This window comes from Entelurus aequoreus, linkage group LG10 (genome assembly GCF_033978785.1).
Source record: "Entelurus aequoreus isolate RoL-2023_Sb linkage group LG10, RoL_Eaeq_v1.1, whole genome shotgun sequence".
NCBI classification, from domain to species: domain Eukaryota; kingdom Metazoa; phylum Chordata; class Actinopteri; order Syngnathiformes; family Syngnathidae; genus Entelurus; species Entelurus aequoreus.
The window spans coordinates 1,256,088-1,277,263 of NC_084740.1; the positions used below are offsets into that span (position 1 = coordinate 1,256,088).

At 43.2% G+C, this 21,176-nt stretch overlaps 1 protein-coding gene across 10 annotated transcripts; it reads left to right on the forward strand.

The window, feature by feature from the left end:
* The first annotated feature begins 773 nt into the window (after positions 1-773).
* LOC133658148 (histone H3-like centromeric protein A) lies at positions 774-14,333 on the forward strand. 10 transcript variants are annotated; one of them, XM_062059817.1, is made up of 6 exons: positions 774-841; positions 10,364-10,440; positions 10,607-11,067; positions 11,134-11,246; positions 11,309-11,383; positions 11,442-14,333. In XM_062059817.1, the coding sequence occupies exons 3-6, from the start codon at positions 10,611-10,613 to the stop codon at positions 11,568-11,570; spliced, it is 774 nt and encodes a 257-aa protein (XP_061915801.1). In that variant the 5' UTR covers positions 774-841; positions 10,364-10,440; positions 10,607-10,610; the 3' UTR covers positions 11,571-14,333. The 10 variants fall into 10 exon arrangements, with proteins under 10 accessions (XP_061915801.1, XP_061915802.1, XP_061915804.1 ...); XM_062059818.1 differs by having other exon boundaries at positions 787-841; positions 10,604-11,067; XM_062059820.1 differs by having other exon boundaries at positions 797-841; positions 10,364-10,528; positions 10,604-11,067; positions 11,134-11,251; positions 11,429-11,563.
* Positions 14,334-21,176: the final 6,843 nt, after the last annotated feature.

A 21,176-nucleotide genomic window follows, 5' to 3' on the forward strand; every position in this document is an offset into this window, starting at 1 on the left:
TATATTATATATGTATGTATATTATATATGTATATATATAATGAATATTGTATATTTATATTACATATATGATCTATAATATATTATATATATTATATATATATATATTATATATGTATATATATTATATATGTATGTATATTACATATGTATATATATAATGTATATTGTATATATATATATTACATATAATATATGATCTATAATATATATATATAATATATATATATATATATTATATATGTATATATATTATACATGTATGTATATTACATATGTATATATATAATGTATATTGTATATATATATATATATTACATATAATATATGATCTATAATATTTATATATATATATATATATATATATATATGTATATATATGTATGTATATATATATATATGTATATATATATATATATATATATATATATATATATATATATATATATATATATATATATATATATATATATATATATATATATAAAATCAGGTATTCTAAGATGTCTCATATCAAGCCTTAAATTGACCTAATCAGATAAAGCATCAAAATATATTTAATTTGATCCATAACTCACTTTGGTACTTTTAGTATTAAGGAAGTCACAGTAACATTTTGTTGCAGGATATTATTACGTATTGTTTTTTGTTTCTTTATTGTATTCGACAGACAGCAACTATTAACATAATAAAAGCTATGTTTATGTTATCTTTACGGGGTGAACTTTGACACAACCTTGACGTCATTTCCTGTTACTATGACGTCATTTCCTGCGGGTTTTCCGCTCATTTCGTCTTTTTGCGCGCTCATTTTCGATCTCTTCCGGCCTGCGGAGAAGAGGTAAGTTAACTCAATACCGCCGTCATTATTGATTTAATATTATTGATATTATTATTATGTCATTTACAGAACTTTAGTACAACCGTATGGTTGTTAAAGGACATCATTTCGTGGATGTAGTTTTCAATGTGCTTAGTGTTCTTTGTGTAAGTGTGTGAGAAGCTAGCAAATGCTAGCAAAGTGTATCTTTTGTGTGTCACATTTCAAAGATGAATTGATTCACAATTACCCACCTAAATGTTTTTGAAGGGTTGGAAGGAGTGAAAATAGACAATTTCAATGATCATATTATTTATGAACACCCTATGTACAAATGAATGAAGGGCATTCTTAACAGCCATACATGTCACACTAAGGGTGGTTTGATTGATTGATTGATTGAAACTTATTAGTATTAGTAGATTGCACAGTACAGTACATACTCTGTACAATTGACCACTAAATGGGAACACCCCAATAAGTTTTTCAACTTGTTTAAGTCGGGGTCCACGTTAATCAATTCATGGTAAATGGCCTATAAACAACGCCAACACTGTCATAAATATGTGCCATATTGTGAAAACTACTCCCAACAACAATGTCAAACACACTTTGGGAGAATATTTGCACCGCAACGTAACATAAACACAACAGAACAAATACCCATAATTCCCTGCAGTACCAACCAACGTTCCCTCTAAGGTGCGCGCCTGTGCAATGGCGCACTGCTCAAGCGTCCTCTGCGCACGGCAAATCTATGCCACGCACAAAATCTAATAAAAAAATAACAAATTCTTCGACACACGGACACTACAGAGAAAACAGTTTTCGTCATCATTGTTCAAATATTGTAACGTCTGTCGAGACGCTTTGAGGACATGAATTCCATCCATCACTTTACTGAGCAAAACTCTTTATTGTCGGCCATAAACACATCAACAAAACATTAGTAAAAAAAATGATATCCAGCAAAAGTGGTCATTTTCTGCAGTACAAACCAGACCAAAAGCAACTTTGTTATATCAACAGCAGCCGCTCGCTCTTTCTCACTTGCGCCAAAACATGCACATATGGCACTTAGCCAGTGATGCGTTTACAGCCACACAAAAAGTCGGACAACTCCAACACCACACATAAAGTGTCATTCCAGGTCGTTACACTATGATTTACCAATCAAATGTGTGCTTATTCTTGTGTCATTTATTAGGAATCTTAATTTATAAATATTAATCATGAAATGCTGTTAGTATATTAAATAAATAATAATAAAAAGATATTTTTTACAAACAGGAAGTTGCAGGAATGTACACATGATCCCCTGCTTACATCTTATTGTGCAACATGTGAATGTTTTAATGGGAACTAAATGCAATGTCTGAAAGGGGTACAAATTATTTTCAAAGCAGGACCTCCACCCAGACAAACAATACAAGTACATGAAAAACAATATTTTTTGTTATTGTCATTGTAAGTGGGCCTAAACACTTATATTAGAAAATAACCTCATGGAAATGACTGATGTCATTTGATTATAATATTAAGAGAATGTTGTCTGTCTATCTGTGTTGGCCCTGCGATGAGGTGGGGACTTGTCCAAATGCAGCTAAAATAGGCTCCAGCACCCCCCGCGACCCCGAAAGGGACAAGCGGTAGGAAATGGATGGATTGATGGAGATGAAACTTGTTATTTAGGTGTGCTGCTGGTGTAGCCACAGTGTGCACGTCTGATGTTGCTCACATGGGCTCCACTGAATGCTCAGGGAGTTTTTGCCTTTGCTCACACACATGAAAAATTAGAGGGAACATTGGTACCAACTCTTCTGGGGGCGCTACACTATTTTATTTGGTACAGGGTGTAATTATAGGTGTGACCAGTAGATGGCAGTCAAACATAAGAGATAAGTCTCAAGTAAACAACACCAACATTTTAAATGTTCCATTGAAAATATAGAACACTATACACGGCACTCAAAAATCTATCAAAATGTTTTAGTCGTAAATGTTTTAGTGCCATTTGTAATATAAAGTAGTGTAAAGTTGTTACTTATATCTGTCATGAAAGCGCTAAAACATACCGGTGTAGTGAGTTACCATTATTCACCCAAGGAACTTTAGTTATTAGAGTTCCGGTCGGACGTTTTTTCTTGGGACACAATTCCGACGTTGTGGTTTCCGGATGAGATGCTGCCCCATTATTGATTGAAGTAAAGTGTGAATGTCATTAAAACAGTTAGCGCCATCTTTTGACACTTCTTCCACTCCCGTCCTTGCACGCTACACCGCTACAACAAAGATGACGGGGCGAAGACGCTGTCCAAGTGGAGGCACATAAATTAGAGCGCTTACATAACGGCGCATCCTGAAGCCACTGTCTGTAAAACATAATCTATGCAACATTTTAAGCAAAGAACCACCATTACATGTTATGTAGACCACAATGAAGTCTTTTACGTTTAGAAAAGAAAACAAATATAACTATTAAAGTGCCTTATACATGAAAAAAGATTACAAATAGACCATTCATCGGCAGTGCACCTTATAATCCGGTGTGCCCTATGACCCGGAAAATACGGTATATTTGCCGGGTCAAATGATTAATTATTTATTATTGGTCGGCGCACCTAAAAACCTCCAATTTTCTCAAAAGCTGAGAGTGCGCCTTATAATCCGGTGCGCCTTATATATGGACCAATATTGAGCCCCAACAGGTCTCACAACTACAGCCTCTACTGTAGCGTCTATTCTCTGTGCCTTATAATGCGGTGCGCCTTATATATGAACAACGTTTTAAAATAGGCCATTCATTGAAGGTGCGCCTTATAATCCGGTGCGCCTTATAGTGCGGAAAATACGGTAATGCACTTTCCGGTACAGTTTCTTAAAATTTGGATCGCCGAAAGTTTTATCGATCACAAACACTGCATTTGTTTTCTTTTGTGTTATTTTTTTAATGAATTAAGTTACATTTATGACCACCTTTTTCCAAAACACAACATAGAAACACAACATAATGCATACATTTATCATTTGTTTTCAAAATGCTTACAAAAATGTGGGACCCCAAAAATTTGCTGTGGGACCCCATTTTTATGACTTGATGGGACCCCCATTTTGAAGATTCCCAGCGCCAACACTGTATCATATTAAGAAAGTTATAGTTTATTAAAAGCAGTAAACATTCACTTCCGGTCAACTTCTTAATATTAGAACAATATGTCATAATTATCTTAATATTTACCCCATTTTAAAAAACGTTGAGTGGATAGGTTTTATTTTGTAGTAATGATGACAAATATTTTTCATCAGTTAATTCCAAAGTGCTACACAACAGCCAAGAGGAATCCACCAAACTAATTAACTTCAAATAGTTAGAAAAATAAAGAGAAAGCACATGAGCAATGTTTACAAAATAAGAGCCAATCAGAACTTAAGATGGCAGTCACTTCAACTAATCATCACCTTGAACTAACAAAATGGTCTCTCAAAATATGCCTAGGAAGAGCAAATTCATAGCCCAGAATGAACAAACATAAGTTGTCTATCGGAGTCACGATCAATTGAAAATATATTTGGCAGACTCACAGACCTCGCTGAGGGTGTGAGGCTTTTATTCATTTATTATTTTTATTATTATTATTATTATTATAATAATAATAATAATAATTATTTTTTAGTATTTTTGAAATCTATTATTTATTTGTGTGTGGCGTTGCACGGGTCTCGCTTCCTGTTGGGTGGGGTCCGTGCCCGTGTGGCCCGACCTTGCGCTGTGGGGTCTCTGTTGGTGACCTGATGCGGTGGCGGCGCAGCCCCCATGTCTGGTCTAGATGCTGTGTCTCGGTTGTTTGGGCGGTGCTGTGTTTGAGCGGGTTTGGGTTGGGGTGGTGGGGTCTTTTGGTGGGGGAGGTGTTAATGTCTCTGCATGTTGGCGCTCGGGCGGGCTGGCGCTGGCTGGTCTCCGTGATCCTGTTGGCGTATGGTTGCCGGTCGCAGTTTTTTCTATCGCTTTGATTTGATGGAGTGGTGCTGGCTGTCTGGGGGTATTGCATCTGCTGTTTCTGCTGCCGTTTGTTTGTGGTGTGGGCGCCCGTGGCTGCTGGGTCTGGTGCAGGGGGGTGGCTGATGTTGTGACTGGTGGCAGCGAGCGCGCGTGGTGGTTGTCGGGGCTGACGAACTTGCCGGCTTCATACTCGTTTATTGTCATGTTGGTTGGCTTGTCGGGTGTGGGCCTGGGGTGTCCTTGCGCCCTGCCGCGCCGCCCTTCGCGCCCGGTGTCAAGCCGTCGTCTGGGGTGGGCTTTTTGGGAGTTGTCCCTGGGTGACGGGGGTGCGCGGCCGGACCTGTGGGGCTTGGGGGAGGAGATCGGCTGGTTCTCAGTGGGCAGTGGGTGCCGGGACTTGATCGCTGTCCCGTCGGCCTGTGTATGGATTTGTTGTTGTATATATATGTGCGGGCCGCGCTGTGCTCTCCGGGGGTGGGATGTGGGCTCATGGGGGCCCGGTTGCTGGTGGGGCGTGGGGCGGTCTTCCCGTCCGGTTGCGGGGAGTCTCTGGGCCCCCCGGGCGGGGCGTCCCGCCTTTCTGCCCGTGTGGGGTGTGGTCTCTCGCTGGCTTGAGGTCTGGCTGTCCCCTGCTTCTCTCGTGCCTTGTCCTCTGCCGGGTGCGTCTGTCTGCGGTGGGCCGGGCTCTGGGGTTCCTGTCGCTGGCCGGCCCGGCTGCGTGGGGCCGGTGGTCCCTGGTTCCCTGGGCACCACACCTGCTGTTTGTGGGTTGGGCTCTCTGGGTGGCTGGGGCCGTACTCTGGCTCCCACACACACTGGGAGTCAAATATATTGTACATCCAAATACACATATACTCACATACATACATTCACATACATAGGTACCTACGCTCCCACATACATACACAAATACAGTACATACCTACATACTCAAAGTTCGTACATCCACACACACATTCACTGTACAAACATACACATACACATACTGTACATATACATTCACTGTACAAACATACATATACACATACATGTGCATATACATTCACTGTACAAACATACATATACACATACTGTACATATTAGAGATGCGCGGTTTGCGGACACACCCGCGGAGTCCGCGGGTAATCTGCGGGTCGGGCGGATGCATGACGAAAAAAATAGATTTTAAATAGATTCGGGCGGGTGGCGGTTGAGCCAATTCGGAAATATATATACGTAGTAAATGTATAAAGAGAATCCTATGCGTCCCAGCAACAATGGAGTGCCACAAGTGAGCGCTCCTTCAGCGCAGCAGGGCGCATTTTAGAGGCCAGGCGCTCTCGCCTGAATCCTGGCACTGTAGATGCCATTTTATTCCTGCATAGTGCTAACAAAAAAAAAAGTAAGTAGACATACGGTTGGATATGTTAAAGGAATTAGTCTACGTTACCTAGGCTATACCAAATAAGCCCATGTCTAACCTATATTGAGTTGGGTCAGCTGAATAATTGTGATGGTTACGTGTTGTTTGGGCGCACTACAATGCAAAGGAATTAAGGCAATTGCGTTGTTTATTGTGTTTTTTTTTCTATTGGAGATATACTACTGTGTGTTCATTATTTGGCCTCGCTTTCAAGTGAAGCGCATCTCCGATTGGCTACAATGTAAGACTATTTAGCCTGCTTTGTTTGTCTATTTTCATTATAATTCAATTATTATTATTTATTTTATTTATTTTTGTTTAAATAGGGATGCCATACATATGTTGTATAATTTAAGTTTGTGCGCGTGATTGACAGCCTAAGGCTTATGAGGCACATTTTTTATTTTATTTTTTTATTTCAACTTAAAAAGGTATGAGCCTATGCCTATGCCTACAACATAGTTCTATGTGTTTATCTTTATTTTCCTGCCTGTCGTTGACAATGGAGATTGTCTGACATTTTGTCATGGCTGCAGATCAATCAATAAAGGTTCATCTTTGTCGCAAAATTGTTCACTGTTTCACTGTGCACCCCGCCCTCGTCCCTATTTGAGCATTATAACGTTAACAAGTTAATATTCATTGAAATAAATTCAGAAATTTTTTTTTAGCTAACGAAAATATAGGCCAAGTCTTTATAAAACATTTTTTGAACTTCTTAAAAGCATCGTTCTGCTTGCTGCAACTGCAAGAGATATTAATGCGTGGCACGCATTGAATGTCTCTGCTGCATTGGATCAGTCTCCTTTCTTTAAACTCACTATATTAGATATATAACGATGGGCCGGTGGCGGGTGGGTGTGGTTTTGATAAAGTGTTGGTTCGGGTGGATGGCGGGTGGATGACGGGTGGATGACGACTTTTGTGATGCGGTTGCGGATTAAATAATTGCCTATCCGCGCATCTCTTGTACATTTACATTCACTGTACAAACATACATATACACATACTGTACATATACATTCACTGTACAAACATACATATACACATACTGTACATGTACATTCACTGTACAAACATACATATACACATACTGTACATGTACATTCACTGTACAAACATACATATACACATACTGTACATGTACATTCACTGTACAAACATACATATACAAAAAAGTATCAAAAATACATTTTGGTACCGGTACCAAAATATTGGTATCGGGACAACCCCAATCTGTAATAATAATGTTGTTTTTGTAATAATATAATGTCAGTTACATTTGTATGAATTTATGTTGGAAAGTAGTTATAATCTGTAATAAAAATGAACTATTAGTTTTGTGTTTCCTAATAATCTAACAGTATATTATCACAGATTACAAAATAAAAATAAATATTTGATTGACTTATGATTTCGAAGCAAGTTATCCATTTAATTGTACGTTGTAAAAATAACAATAGATTTGACGGTATACATAAAAAAACAACTTCTCTGTCGCTAGAATTTCACTGTTAAAAAAACATGGTACCGTTTTTCCATTTACAGTAATGTACTTTTTAATAAAACCCCAGCGTAACGTCTACCATCAAATTCTGGCGACTGAGCTGCCAGTCTACAGACTTTTTCTTACAGAGTATGTAAAAAGATTAGAATGATTATGGGCAATTGTGTGTTAAATAATATCACAAGGTGAATCTTTAGACATTTATATTCATTTATTATTCACTATTGTACGCCATAACTGCCATGTGACCCTCGGTAGGGTTGCAAATGGGTGGAAACTTTCCGGTAATTTACCACGGGAAGTTAAGCTCGGGAAGTTTGGAAATTTTGACCATTTTTTGATTATTCAAAGTTGGACGCCGTCCATCTTATTCTGTAGAATAAGATGAGAAGCTTGTAAAACACTAATGCGATGCCACACACAGATATACAGTAAATAGTCAGCTAAACAATTGGAGAAGTCTTTAAAAATAATTTACTGATGGACAAATGAATAGAAATAGGTTAAGTGAATAAATGAACAGTCAATCTGCATGCTAAATCAAACTATAAGCTACATTCTTGTATGACAACAGAATGGCTAGCAGAACAGAAGGCAGAGGAAACTACACCTTTTGATTTAGTTGAACTTTACACATCACAAAAAAGGTCAATTCGGATCGCTAACGTTGTTAGCATAAATGAATGGGATTTAACATAGAGAAAATTAGCATCACGGCTAAGGGAGAAATATTTTGGGTTCATTATGAGACTGTGGTGGTACATAAACCTAGCTAGCTAGAGATATTGTTCCCAAAATCATTGAACAAGTACAGGAACAGCTAGCTAGCTTGAGTGTAAGTCTGCTGGAGTAGTCTACATTCATACAGTAACAAGCAATTACACCTCTATTACACTTAAATACCATAGATCAAATATATTTACCCCATCAACACTTACCTGACTGGATGAAGTCCTTGGGCTCAAATACTAGTGTGGCCTCAATAGCCCTGCTGTAGTGTGTTGCATGCTGGCAATTATCTGTGCATGTGATGGAAGAATGCACTGCACATGTGATGGAGGAATGCACAGTGCAAGGTTGAAATTATACTCAATTTGCATTAAATCAGGTTGTTTTAGCTAATAATCATGTTGCAAGATCTAGCATGTTGCATTCAATGTTTATTCCCATTAATTTCACATTCATTCCCGTTAATTCCCATATATTCCCGTTAATTCCCATGGAAAGTTTCCAACTTTGAATATTCCCGGAATTGTGCATCCCTAGTCCTCTGTGAAAAGGAGGTTGACCCCCCTGTTCTAGACTATTATATTATTATGTATATTGTACATAGAGACGTCCGATAATGCCTTTTTTTCCGATATCCGATATTCCGATATTGTCCAACTCTTAATTATCGATTCTGATATCAAGCGATACCGATATATACAGTCGTGGAATGTACACATTATTATGCCTAATTTTGTTGTGATGCCCTGCTGGATGCATTAAACAATGTAACAAGGTTTTCCAAAATAGATCAACTCAAGTTATGGAAAAAAATGCCAACATGGCACTGCCATATTTATTATTGCATTCTTTTTTTTAACATGCCTCAAAACAGCAGCTTGGAATTTGGGACATGCTCTCCCTGAGAGAGCATGAGAAAGTTGAGGTGGGCGGGGTTGGGGGGGCTGTAGGGGGTAGCGGGGGGTGTATATTGTAGCGTCCCGGAAGAGTTAGTGCTGCAAGGGTTTCTGGGTATTTGTACTGTTGTGTTTATGTTGTGTTATGGTGCGGATGTTCTCCCGAAATGTGTTTGCCATTCTTGTTTGGTGTGGGTTCACAGTGTGGCGCATATTTGTAACAGTGTTAAAGTTGTTTATACTCAGTGTGACCTGTATGGCTGTTAACCAAGTGTGCCTTGCATTCACTTGTGTGTGTGAAAAGCCGTAGATATTATGTGATTGGGCCGGCACGCAAAAGGCAGTGCCTTTAAGGTTTATTGGCGCTCTGTACTTCTCCCTACGTCCGTGTACACAGCAGCCTTTTAAGAAGTCATACATTTTACTTTTTGAAACCGATACCGATCATTTTGAAACTGATACAGATAATTTCAGATATTACATTTTAAAACATTTATCGGCCAATAATATCGGCAGTCTGATATTATCGGACATCCCTAATTGTATAGCATTGTTTTAATTAGGGCTGCAACTAACAATTAATTTGATAATCGATTAATCTGTCGATTATTGCTTCTATTAATCGATTAATAATCGGATAAAAGAGACAAACTACATTTCTATCCTCCAGTATTTTATTGAAGAAAAAAAAACAGCATACTGGCACCATACATATTTTGATTATTGTTTCTCAGCTGTTTGTACATGTTGCAGTTTATAAATAAAGGTTTATAAAAAATAAATAATAAAATAATTTTTAAAATTTATTTTAAAAAAGCCTCTGCACATAGCATAGGTCCAACGAATCGATGACTAAATTAATCGGCAACTATTTTTTATAATCGATTTTAATCGATTTAATCGATTAGTTATTGCAGCCCTAGTTTTAATATAGTGAGTGTCATGTTTATGTTGACGTTGTCATTATGAAATGATACCGTAACACTTTATTATTGTTGTCATTTGACAGCTCTCTGACGGTCTTTGATCTCCATGACAACACATTGAAGAGAACACGTCAGACTGAAAGTGAAACAGAAGCCGCAGGTGATGGATTGAAAAAATAATAACAGAAAGGAATCAGTGAATTAGTGTTGATGGAATGATGGCCATTATCATGGAAAACAATGGAGAGGTCTGAAGAGGTGGATGATGATCACCGTCACATGATGGTCACATGATGGTCACATGACATTTCCTTTCCTGGCAGCAGTATCATGCATCATGGCGCCTCATCCAGCCGGAGAAAAGGCAGTGCCCCCAGACGTCGCCCGCCACAGCCGTCGACGCCACAGCCGTCGACGCCACAGCCGTCAACGTCACAGCCACAGCCGTCGACGCCACAGCCGTCGACGTCACAGCCACAGCCGTCGACGTCACAGCCACAGCCGTCAACGTCACAGCCACAGCCGTCGACGTCACAGCCACAGCCGTCGACGCCACAGCCGTCGACGTCACAGCCACCACCACGACCACCGCCACGACTGCCGTCACGGCGGCCGTCACAGCCACCGTCACAGCCACGACCACGACCGCCGCCACGACCGCCGCCACGACCGCCGCCACGACCGCCGCCACGACCGCTGCCACGACTGACGTCACGGCGGCCGTCACAGCCACCGTCACGACCGCCGTCACAGCCGACCCCTTCCACTTCACGCCAGCCAGGGCCCGGTGAGCCGATGCGAGTGGCGAGGACGCCATCTTGAGTGTGCTTTGTCAAACGTATGTATCCCCCAGCACCTCCCAGGAGGAGGAGGAGGTTTCGTCCGGGCACCAGGGCCCTGCAGGAGATCAGAAAGTACCAGAGGACGACCAACCTTCTCATCCCCAAAGCGCCGTTCTGTCGCCTGGTGAGGTATTACCATGGCGTGTTGTGATCACCGATCCTGAAGTTTAAACAATCACCCCCCAGGTCCGTGAGGTGTGTCAGAAGTTGGGCAGAGGGTCTCTCAGGTGGCAGGTGATGGCTCTGATGGCCATGCATGAGGTAAAGGTGACAGGTGTGACAGGTGTGAAGATGTTTGCTCAGCAGGTGGTCTTTACAGGCAGCTGAGGCCTTCCTGGTCATGGTGTTGTCCGACGCCTACTTGTGCACCTTACACGCCAACAGGGTCACCTTGTTCAACAAAGACGTGCAGCTGGCCCGCAGGATCCGAGGAATAGATGACATTTAACTCTTTTCTCTTTTGCTTAGTTAGGTTAGGTTAGCTGGCAACCATTTTAAACATTGTGTCTCTATCTTGTTGTGTTGTGTCTCTATCTTGTTGTGTTGTGTCTCTATCTTGTTCTGTTGTGTCTTTATGTTGCTGTGTCTCTATGTTGTTCTGTTGTGTCTTAATGTTGCTGTGTCTCTATGTTGTTCTGTTGTGTCTTTATGTTGTTGTGTCTCTAGGTTGTTCTGCTGTGTCTTTATGTTGCTGTGTCTCTATGTTGTTCTGTTGTGTCTTAATGTTGCCGTGTCTCTATGTTGTTCTGTTGTCTTTATGTTGTTGTGTCTCTAGGTTGTCCTGTTGTGTCTTTATGTTGCTGTGTCTCTATGTTGTTCTGTTGTCTTTATGTTGTTGTGTCTCTAGGTTGTCCTGTTGTGTCTTTATGTTGCTGTGTCTATGTTGTTCTGTTGTCTTTATGTTGTTGTGTCTCTATGTTGTTCTGTTGTGTCTTTATGTAGTAGTGTTGTGTCTTTATGTTGTTGTGTCTCTATGTTCTGTTGTGTCTTTATGTTGTAGTGTTGTGTCTTTATGTTGTTGTGTCTCTATGTTGTTCTGTTGTGTCTTTATGTTGTTGTGTCTCTATGTTCGGTTGTGTCTCTATGTTGTTCTGTTGTGTCTTTATGTAGTAGTGTTGTGTCTTTATGTTGTTGTGTCTCTATGTGCTGTTGTGTCTTTATGTTGTAGTGTTGTGTCTTTATGTTGCTGTGTCTCTATGTTGTTCTGTTGTGTCTCTATGTTGTAGTGTTGTGTCTTTATGTTGTTGTGTCTCTATGTTCGGTTGTGTCTCTATGTTGTACTGTTGTGTCTTTATGTAGTAGTGTTGTGTCTTTATGTTGTTGTGTCTCTATGTGCTGTTGTGTCTTTATGTTGTAGTGTTGTGTCTTTATGTTGCTGTGTCTCTATGTTGTTCTGTTGTGTCTCTATGTTGTAGTGTTGTGTCTTTATGTTGTTGTGTCTCTGTGTTGTTCTGTTGTGTCTTTATGTAGTAGTGTTGTGTCTTTATGTTGTTGTGTCTCTATGTGCTGTTGTGTCTTTATGTTGTAGTGTTGTGTCTTTATGTTGTTGTGTCTCTATGTTGTTCTGTTGTGTCTTTATGTTGTTGTGTCTCTATGTTCGGTTGTGTCTCTATGTTGTTCTGTTGTGTCTTTATGTAGTAGTGTTGTGTCTTTATGTTGTTGTGTCTCTATGTGCTGTTGTGTCTTTATGTTGTAGTGTTGTGTCTTTATGTTGCTGTGTCTCTATGTTGTTCTGTTGTGTCTCTATGTTGTAGTGTTGTGTCTTTATGTTGTTGTGTCTCTATGTTCGGTTGTGTCTCTATGTTGTTCTGTTGTGTCTTTATGTAGTAGTGTTGTGTCTTTATGTTGTTGTGTCTCTATGTGCTGTTGTGTCTTTATGTTGTAGTGTTGTGTCTTTATGTTGCTGTGTCTCTATGTTGTTCTGTTGTGTCTCTATGTTGTAGTGTTGTGTCTTTATGTTGTTGTGTCTCTGTGTTGTTCTGTTGTGTCTTTATGTAGTAGTGTTGTGTCTTTATGTTGTTGTGTCTCTATGTGCTGTTGTGTCTTTATGTTGTAGTGTTGTGTCTTTATGTTGCTGTGTCTCTATGTAGGTCTGTTGTGTCTTTATGTTGCTGTGTCTCTGTTGTTCTGTTGTGTCTTTATTTTGTTGTGTCTCTAGGTTGTGCTGTTGTGTCTTTATGTTGTTGTGTCTCTATGTTGTTCTGTTGTGTCTTTATGTTGCTGTGTCTCTATGTTGTTCTGTTGTGTCTTTATGTTGCTGTGTCTCTATGTTGTTCTGTTGTGTCTTTATGTTGTTGTGTCTCTATGTTGTTCTGTTGTGTCTTTATGTTGCAGTGTCTCTATGTTGTTCTGTTGTGTCTTTATGTTGCTGTGTCTCTATGTTGTTCTGTTGTGTCTTCATGTTGTTGTGTCTCTATGTTGTTCTGTTGTCTTTATGTTGTTGTCTCTATGTTCTGTTGTGTCTTTATGTTGTAGTGTTGTGTCTTTATGTTGCTGTGTCTCTATGTTGTTCTGTTGTGTCTTTATGTTGTTGTGTCTCTATGTTGTTCTGTTGTGTCTTTATGTTTTAGTGTTGTGTCTTTCTGTTGTTGTGTTGTGTCTTTATGTTGTCGTCTTGTGTCTTTATGTTGTAGTGTTGTGTCTTTCTGTTGTTGTGTTGTATCTTAATGTTGTCGTCTTTATGTTGTAGTGTTGTGTCTTTCTGTTGTAGTGTTGTGTTGTGTCTTTATGTTGTTGTGTTGTGTCTTAATGTTGTGTTGTAAAGTTGTTGTGTGGTCTTTGTGTTGTTGTGTTGTGGTGTGTAATGAATGATCTGGGCCATGGTACATATTTGTCTTTGAGGTATTGTGCTCCTTCTGTTCTGGTCCTGTTTTGGGCGCTGATTTGCACACACTTTCTTTGATTAATGTTACGCTGCTTTACTGAGTTAGTAAGTTAGTTCTTAGTAACATCCCCCAAACAACCTTCTTCATAATAATCAAATGACCCCTTCAAATCCAGGGGGATAAAAGGGCGCTACAGAAACAATCTTTTGTACAAGAGGAATGGGAAATTAGCATGTTTGAAAATAGTTGTACAATTTCCCACTGTCTGTGAAGCATGCATTCAAAGTTGTGTTGTATTTTTGAAACACACTTCTTAACAACAGTATTTATCTTTCCATTTAAAAATGTGTTGATATTTTTTCACATAAAAATAAAGCGTTAAAAACACTTCATAAAATCTTTCTTTTAAATGAATTTCTAGAAATGTATTTAGATTTTTTAAATTAAAAATACAGTTGAAGCGATTGTAGTTTCTATGAAAACAATATTATTATTTTGTAAACATTTGTTTTTAAGCTAATGATGTTTTGAATTAAAAAAAAATTAAAATAATATTTTCACTTCAAACATTGAAACAAGTAATGTATTTTTATTCAAACCATTTAAAAAAAATATTTGTCTTTTTTCATGGAAATATTTTTACAATATTTAAAAACGTTTTTAGGTTTAGATAGTGCAGGAGAGCCAGTATAGGCGTTGTTATAAATTTCCTTTGTCAGTAATTAAGATAGAAGATAAAGTTCCCTATTTAATGTTAATTGTTGAATATAATTGACTATATTATTGTTGATGTAAACAAGCTATTAATGTAGTCATGCACCTTTAAGTTGAGTCTGTTTGAGTCAGGCAGTTTACCGGGCAGCTATGTTTACTTCCCGGGGTCCTTCAGGCATTGTATTAAACAGTGTGTATGGGAGATTTACTTAGCTGCTGCTGCTAAAAGGTTACATATAAAGAAGAAGTTGAAACGTAAAACGGTGTCCTTATTCCCTAATCTGAGTACGCTCACGGGTGAAGAGTCCCAGAACAACAACAACGACATCAGTTTATCCATATGGTTCTTTAATATTGGTCCTTCGAGCCGGATTTCCTCACTCGCGACGGAGAAATGGACACAGCGCTAACAACAGCGGCAGACGGCGGCGCACTCGGAGCAAGACAGCGACAGCTTCCAACTCGTCTAGAAAGCTACCAGGTTAGCCTTCCACATTCCCTCATTCCTCACGGTACCCGCGCAGAGGACCGAGGAGAGAGCGTCGGCGCCCAAAGGCTGCAGTCACTCAGCCTACAGACTGTGTCTGTGTGTATAGAGGACCAGCCGCACGGAGTGCACGCTATCCCCGATCATCCATTATCGGCGGGAGCGGCCGACAAGGTGAGCGAGTGGAGCATGGCGATACATGCTAGAGACTTGCCCAGCCAGCTAACATGCCATATGAGCCAACCATCGGCGGCGCCCGCGGGGCGGAGCTATCACAGCAGGAAGGGTTCTCCTGTCTTACAGCCACCAGCTAATCTCAATATGAGCGTCCCACCATATCAATCACCCTGGTTAAGCTGTCCAGTAGTTCACAGCACCCCTCTGTCACAGCAATCCAGCCTCCATCTTGGATCCTATAGTCTGCTCCAGCGTGAGCCACAACTGTCTACACTGCCACATACCACCTCTACAGCACTAAAGCTTCAATCAGCAATGACCCCTACACCAGGGACTAGACAGGAAAACTACACATTGACGCAGTCTCTGCCTTCAACTGTGACATCTGCATGGGCACCGCCTCCCCTCCCTACGCTGAATGTTTCTATGCTGCAGCCTACACCACAAGCTTCACAAGCAGCGAGTTATGCCAGCCCACAGACATCAGCTACATCAGGCTATCCGTCTAACCAGCCTACCACAGTGATGGTTAACGATGTACAGGACATAGTGCCACTAGCTGCACAACTGCAATACCTGCCCATGCAGACAACACCAGTAAATCCAGCATCAGTGCAGCAATACACCCCACTCCCGTCCGCACAGCCAGTGCAGCAATACACCCCACTCCCGTCCGCACAGCCAGTGCAGCAATACACCCCACTCCCGTCCGCACAGCCAGTGTGGCAATACACCCCACTCCCTTCTGCACAGCCCATGCAGCAACATGCTCCACTAATGTTTGCACAACCAGCCTATCAACCCCCCCAGATAGCAACAGCGCCATAATCTACACCACAGCTACCTGTTGCGGCTGGCACTCAGCCAGTTATCAATCCATCGCCCTACAGCGCTGCCTCTCCCCTGGGGACTGTCTATCAGCCTCCATCAACCATCGCTACACAGCCATTATACCAGTCGCTACCGCCACCGCAGAACCAACATCTGCAACACTACCAGCCTCTGTCTCCGCCGTCAACTCAGCCAGCATATCAACTGGTGTCTCGCCGTGCTGGTTTCACTCTGCAACAGCCCTCATCAGCTCAACAGGTTCAGTACAGCCCCCAGTCTCAGTATACACCACTGCAGGTACCTTACACTACCCAGTCCCCCAGACAGCCTGTTCCAATACCCGAACTGCCCAAGTTGGTGCATGACAGCGAGAGAGAGTTTGCTGACTTAAAAATGGCGCTGGATCACCTCCTCAATCCACACACTGAACTTTATGAACATTACAAATACCGTGTGCTTGTGGAACACTTGGTCCTGGATGAAGCCAAGCTAATAGCTCAGTCATGCAGACATTATGTACAGCCCTACACCGCCGCCATGCAGGCTTTGCAGAGACAGTATGGGCAGCCACATTAGTTGGCACAAAGTGAGATTGCAGCCATCCTGAAATCTCCTGATATCAAATCAGGAGACCCCAAAGCTTTCCAGAGCTTCGCCCTCAACGTTTACTTGCTGGTGGGAATGCTAACCTCATTGGAAGGGCCTAATGGGATGGAAGTGATTATTTACTGGCCATGTTGACCGGCCACTTAGCAAACTCCCTAGACACATAAGAGACAACTTTGTGGAGCATCTGCAGATTCAGGGGCGCTTCAGCACCAGCAGCCTAAATCCATACAACCTCAGAGACCTCGCAGAGTGGCTCAAGGTGAAGGCAGAAGCTCAGAGACTGTCCGTGAAAATGGCACAGCGCCATCGAGCTGAAGGAGCACAGCCTGCCAATCGAGACAGACCTGTTCCTGCTCCCCGGCCTCGGACTCGGCCTGTTTCTGTGTATCACGGCCCAGACCAGCCCAAATCAGCTGAAACGACTCAGCCAGTAGCTAAGCAACAAAAGTTTAAAAGGATGTGTCTCGTCTGCAAGAGTACAGAGCACTACTTGTCGCAGTGTCCAGACATTATTCAACGCTCAACACAGGAAATTGAGAAGTGGATAGCAGGCGGAAAGCGCTGTCGTAACTGTGGCTGTACTAACCACGATGAAGAGAGCTGCACGTTAAAAAACCCTGCAGTGAGTGTCAGGAGTTTTACCCGAGAGTGCTGCATGACATCACCAGGCTGGGCCCCCACGTCTACCTCATCACACCCAAAGACTGCACCTCAGCGGCTAACTCTATGCAAGGAGGGAAAGTATACCTCAAGGTGGTGCCAATCATCATCAGTCATGGGACCAGATCACTGCAGACCTATGCAATCCTCGATGATGGAGCTGAACGCACCATAATACTCCCAGCTGCAGATCGAGACCTGAAGCTCAGAGGCAGAGCAGAGTCCCTCACCCTGCAGACTGTTCGTCAGGATGTGGTTCACCTCACTGGAGCATCAGTCGACTTTCATGTAGCTTCTCCAGCATCACCATCAGAGCAGCATTTGGTTGAGAGGGCCTACACAGCAGGTCGACTTACCCTGACAGAGCAATCCTATCCAATAGCAGCGCTCCAGAGACGCTACCGCCACCTGAGAGGATTACAACTGCAGAGCTTCAATAAGGTGCAACCACTGCTGCTCCTTGGTGCAGATTACACTCACCTGATCACTGCTACGGAACCTGTGAGGTTTAGCCCAAAGGTAGGACCCGTAGCTATCCATACAGCACTCGGCTGGACGCTCCAAGGCCCCGATGGTTCACGGTCCCCCGCTGCATCATGCTACTACACCGCCTTCAAGCCTACACCAGAGGACATCTACCAACAAGTCGAACGCCTCTGGCAGCTTGATGTTCTCTCATTCCGTAGTGAGCGGCTAGCAGTGCGGTCTCGCCTGGACCAGGAAGCGGTGAGCGTCTTGGAAGCACGCACTAAGAGAGTGAAGGTTGGTGACACACTTCGCTACACTACACCTCTGCTCAGAGTAAAAGGTGCACCACCACTAAAAGCAGATGTTGAAGCAGTGATGCCAAAACTACGCAGTACAGAGAGACGACTGCTTAAAGACCCTGTCAAAGCTAAAATATATGAAGCAGAGATCCAGAAGCTTATAGATGGTGGGTGTGTCACAAAGCTCCAGGAGGGAGAGGGAAACAGCTCCAGTGAGTCATGGTTCATACCTCATCACCTCGTCCATCACAATGGCAAACATCGCCTTGTCTTTGACTGCTCCTTTAATCATGGTGGCCTCTCTCTCAACAAGCAGCTTCTCCCAGGTGCAACCCTCGGCCCATCTCTCATCGGGGTCCTCCTGCGGTTCCGCCAGCACGCTGTCGCCATCAGTGGAGATATCCGAGCCATGCTCCACCAAGTTCGGTTTCTACCGGAGGACCGGCCGTTGCTGAGGTTTGTTTGGAGAAACCTGCAAAGGGAGAAACAGCCTGACGTATACCAATGGCAGGTGTTACCATTTGGTACCACGAGCAGCCTGTGTTGTGCAACATTTGCTCTGCAAAAACATGTCAAAGAATGTGCTGCAGGAAATGAAGACGTCCTGCAGTCCATCGAACAGTCTTTCTACGTGGACAACTGTCTGCAGAGCCTGTCAACGACTGAGTCAGCCAAGCTCCTGGTGGACAAGATGCGACAATGTCTGACCTCAGGAGGATTTGAGATTCGACAGTGGGCAAGTAACTTCTTATGTGTTGTCTCCCACTTGCCTTCCAGTGCCCGATCTGAAAGCACGGAGCTATGGCTGGCCGAGAAGAGCAACGATCCACAGGAGCCGGCCCTTGGTCTGCGGTGGTATTGTCCATCTGATCGGCTCGGTTTCAAGCCAAAGCCTCCAGAGAGTGAGACCCCTACTATGCGGTACATCTATAAGGTGCTCGCTCGCCAGTATGATCCGATCGGGATCATTATCCCGTACACTACACGGGCCAAGATTCTTGTCCAGAGACTGTGGGCAAAGAAGAGGAGCTGGGACGACCCGAACATCCCTCCTGACATCCTCCAGGCCTGGCCCAGCTGGGAGAGAGAACTCCCCGAGCTGGCCAACATCTCCATCCCTCGAACCTATGCACCATTGGAGCTTGCTACTGACACCACAGAGTAAACTCTCCACGTCTTCTGTGACTCCTCTGAGCAAGCCTACGGGTCAGTGGCATATCTCACCACAAGAACAAATGACACTGTCTATGTCTCATTCGTGATGGCAAGGTCTAGAGTGGCCCCAAAACGCCAGCAGTCAATGCCACGGTTGGAACTCTGCAGCGCTGACAGGAGCACAGCTGTCCTCCCTCATTCACAAAGAGCTCACCTTGTGTATTGCCCAGACCTTCTTATGGACTGACTTCACGACAGTTCTCACCTGGCTGACATCTCAGTCGTGCAGGTTCAAGGTTTTCGTGGGAACCCGGGTTTCTGAGATCCAGGAGCTGACTGCCTCACACACCTGAAGGTATGTGAACACAGCTCACAATCCGGCCGGCGATCTCACCTGTGGCAAGACGTTAGCTGAGCTGGCTGCGCCGAATCGTTGGATCCAGGGACCAGCTTTCCTTCGCCGTCCACCGGATGAATGGCCATCATGTCCTAGCATCACAGAGCCAGAGGACAGTGGTAAGTTAAAACACAGTGTTTTTTGTGCTCTCACACAGACCAGCTCACCACCCAAGATACCAGATCTCACACAGTTCAGCAGCTGGAGAGAGTTGGTCAAGGCTACGCAACAGTCTCTTCATGGGGCGGCAACCGACCCTGCTTCACCTCTGTGCGACCTAAGAGATGCTGAAGTCCACTTGCTCAAAACCAGCCAAGCAGACTGGCAAGCCTGTGCCACCCAGCAGCAGCAGGCTGAGTACACTAGACCCTACATTGGGTCTTATACAGGTTGGAGGACGCCTGCGCCGTTTAGATAGCTCTAGCCCCAGTGACATTCACCCAATACTGTTGGATCCCCGTCATGCAGTCACCACACTCCTCTTTAAAGAGATGGATGCTCAGCTACACCACCCTGGGCCTGATAGGGTGTTTGCAGAGATGAGGCGCTACTACTGGGTTCTGCGAGGAAGGCAGGCTATCAAGAAGTATCAGAGAGCTTGCACTGGTTGCATGAAGTGGAGAGGGAAGCCAGTAGTGCCGAGAATGGCAGACCTGCCGCCAGCCCGTCTGCGGTTGCTCAAGCCTCCATTCTTCTCAACAGGCGTGGACTGCTTCGGGCCGTACATGGTCAACGCTGGGAGGCGAGGTGAAAAGCGCTGGGGCATCATTTTGAAATGTCTCACGAAAGAGATGTATACATCTGGATCTGCTCACCAGCCTCGACACACATGCTTTCCTACTTGCACTGAGACGGTTCATCGCACGGAAAGGCACTCCCTTTGAAGTCCTCTCTGACCAGGGGACTAACTTCTGAGGGGCAGATAAGGAGCTGAAGGAGGCCTTTGCAGCAATGGAGTCACAGTTGCAGGAGCGGCTTGTAGAAAAACAGATTAAGTTCCGGTTTAACCCACCAGCATCTCCCCACTTTGGTGGTGTCTGGGAGTGTGAGATTCAGTCAGTCAAGAAATCCCTACAAGTGGTCATAGGTGCACAAGTGCTCCAAGAAGAGGTTCTGCTCACACTCCTCATCGAGGTGGAAGGCATCCTAAATGCCAAGCCTTTAGGATATGTATCCTCGGATGTGGCCGATCCAGACCCAGTGACGCCCAGCATGTTGTTGATGGGGCGGCAGGATGCCTCTCTCCCACAAGTTGCCTATGCTCCTGACACCCTCACCAGGAGGCGCTGGCGTCATTGCCAGATGATGGCCGACCACTTCTGGACACAGATTATCAGAAACTACTTGACCTCTCTTCAAACCCGCCAGAGGTGGTGCCAACACACAGATCATCTCCCCCTGGACACAGTTGTGATGATTGTTGATCCTCAGC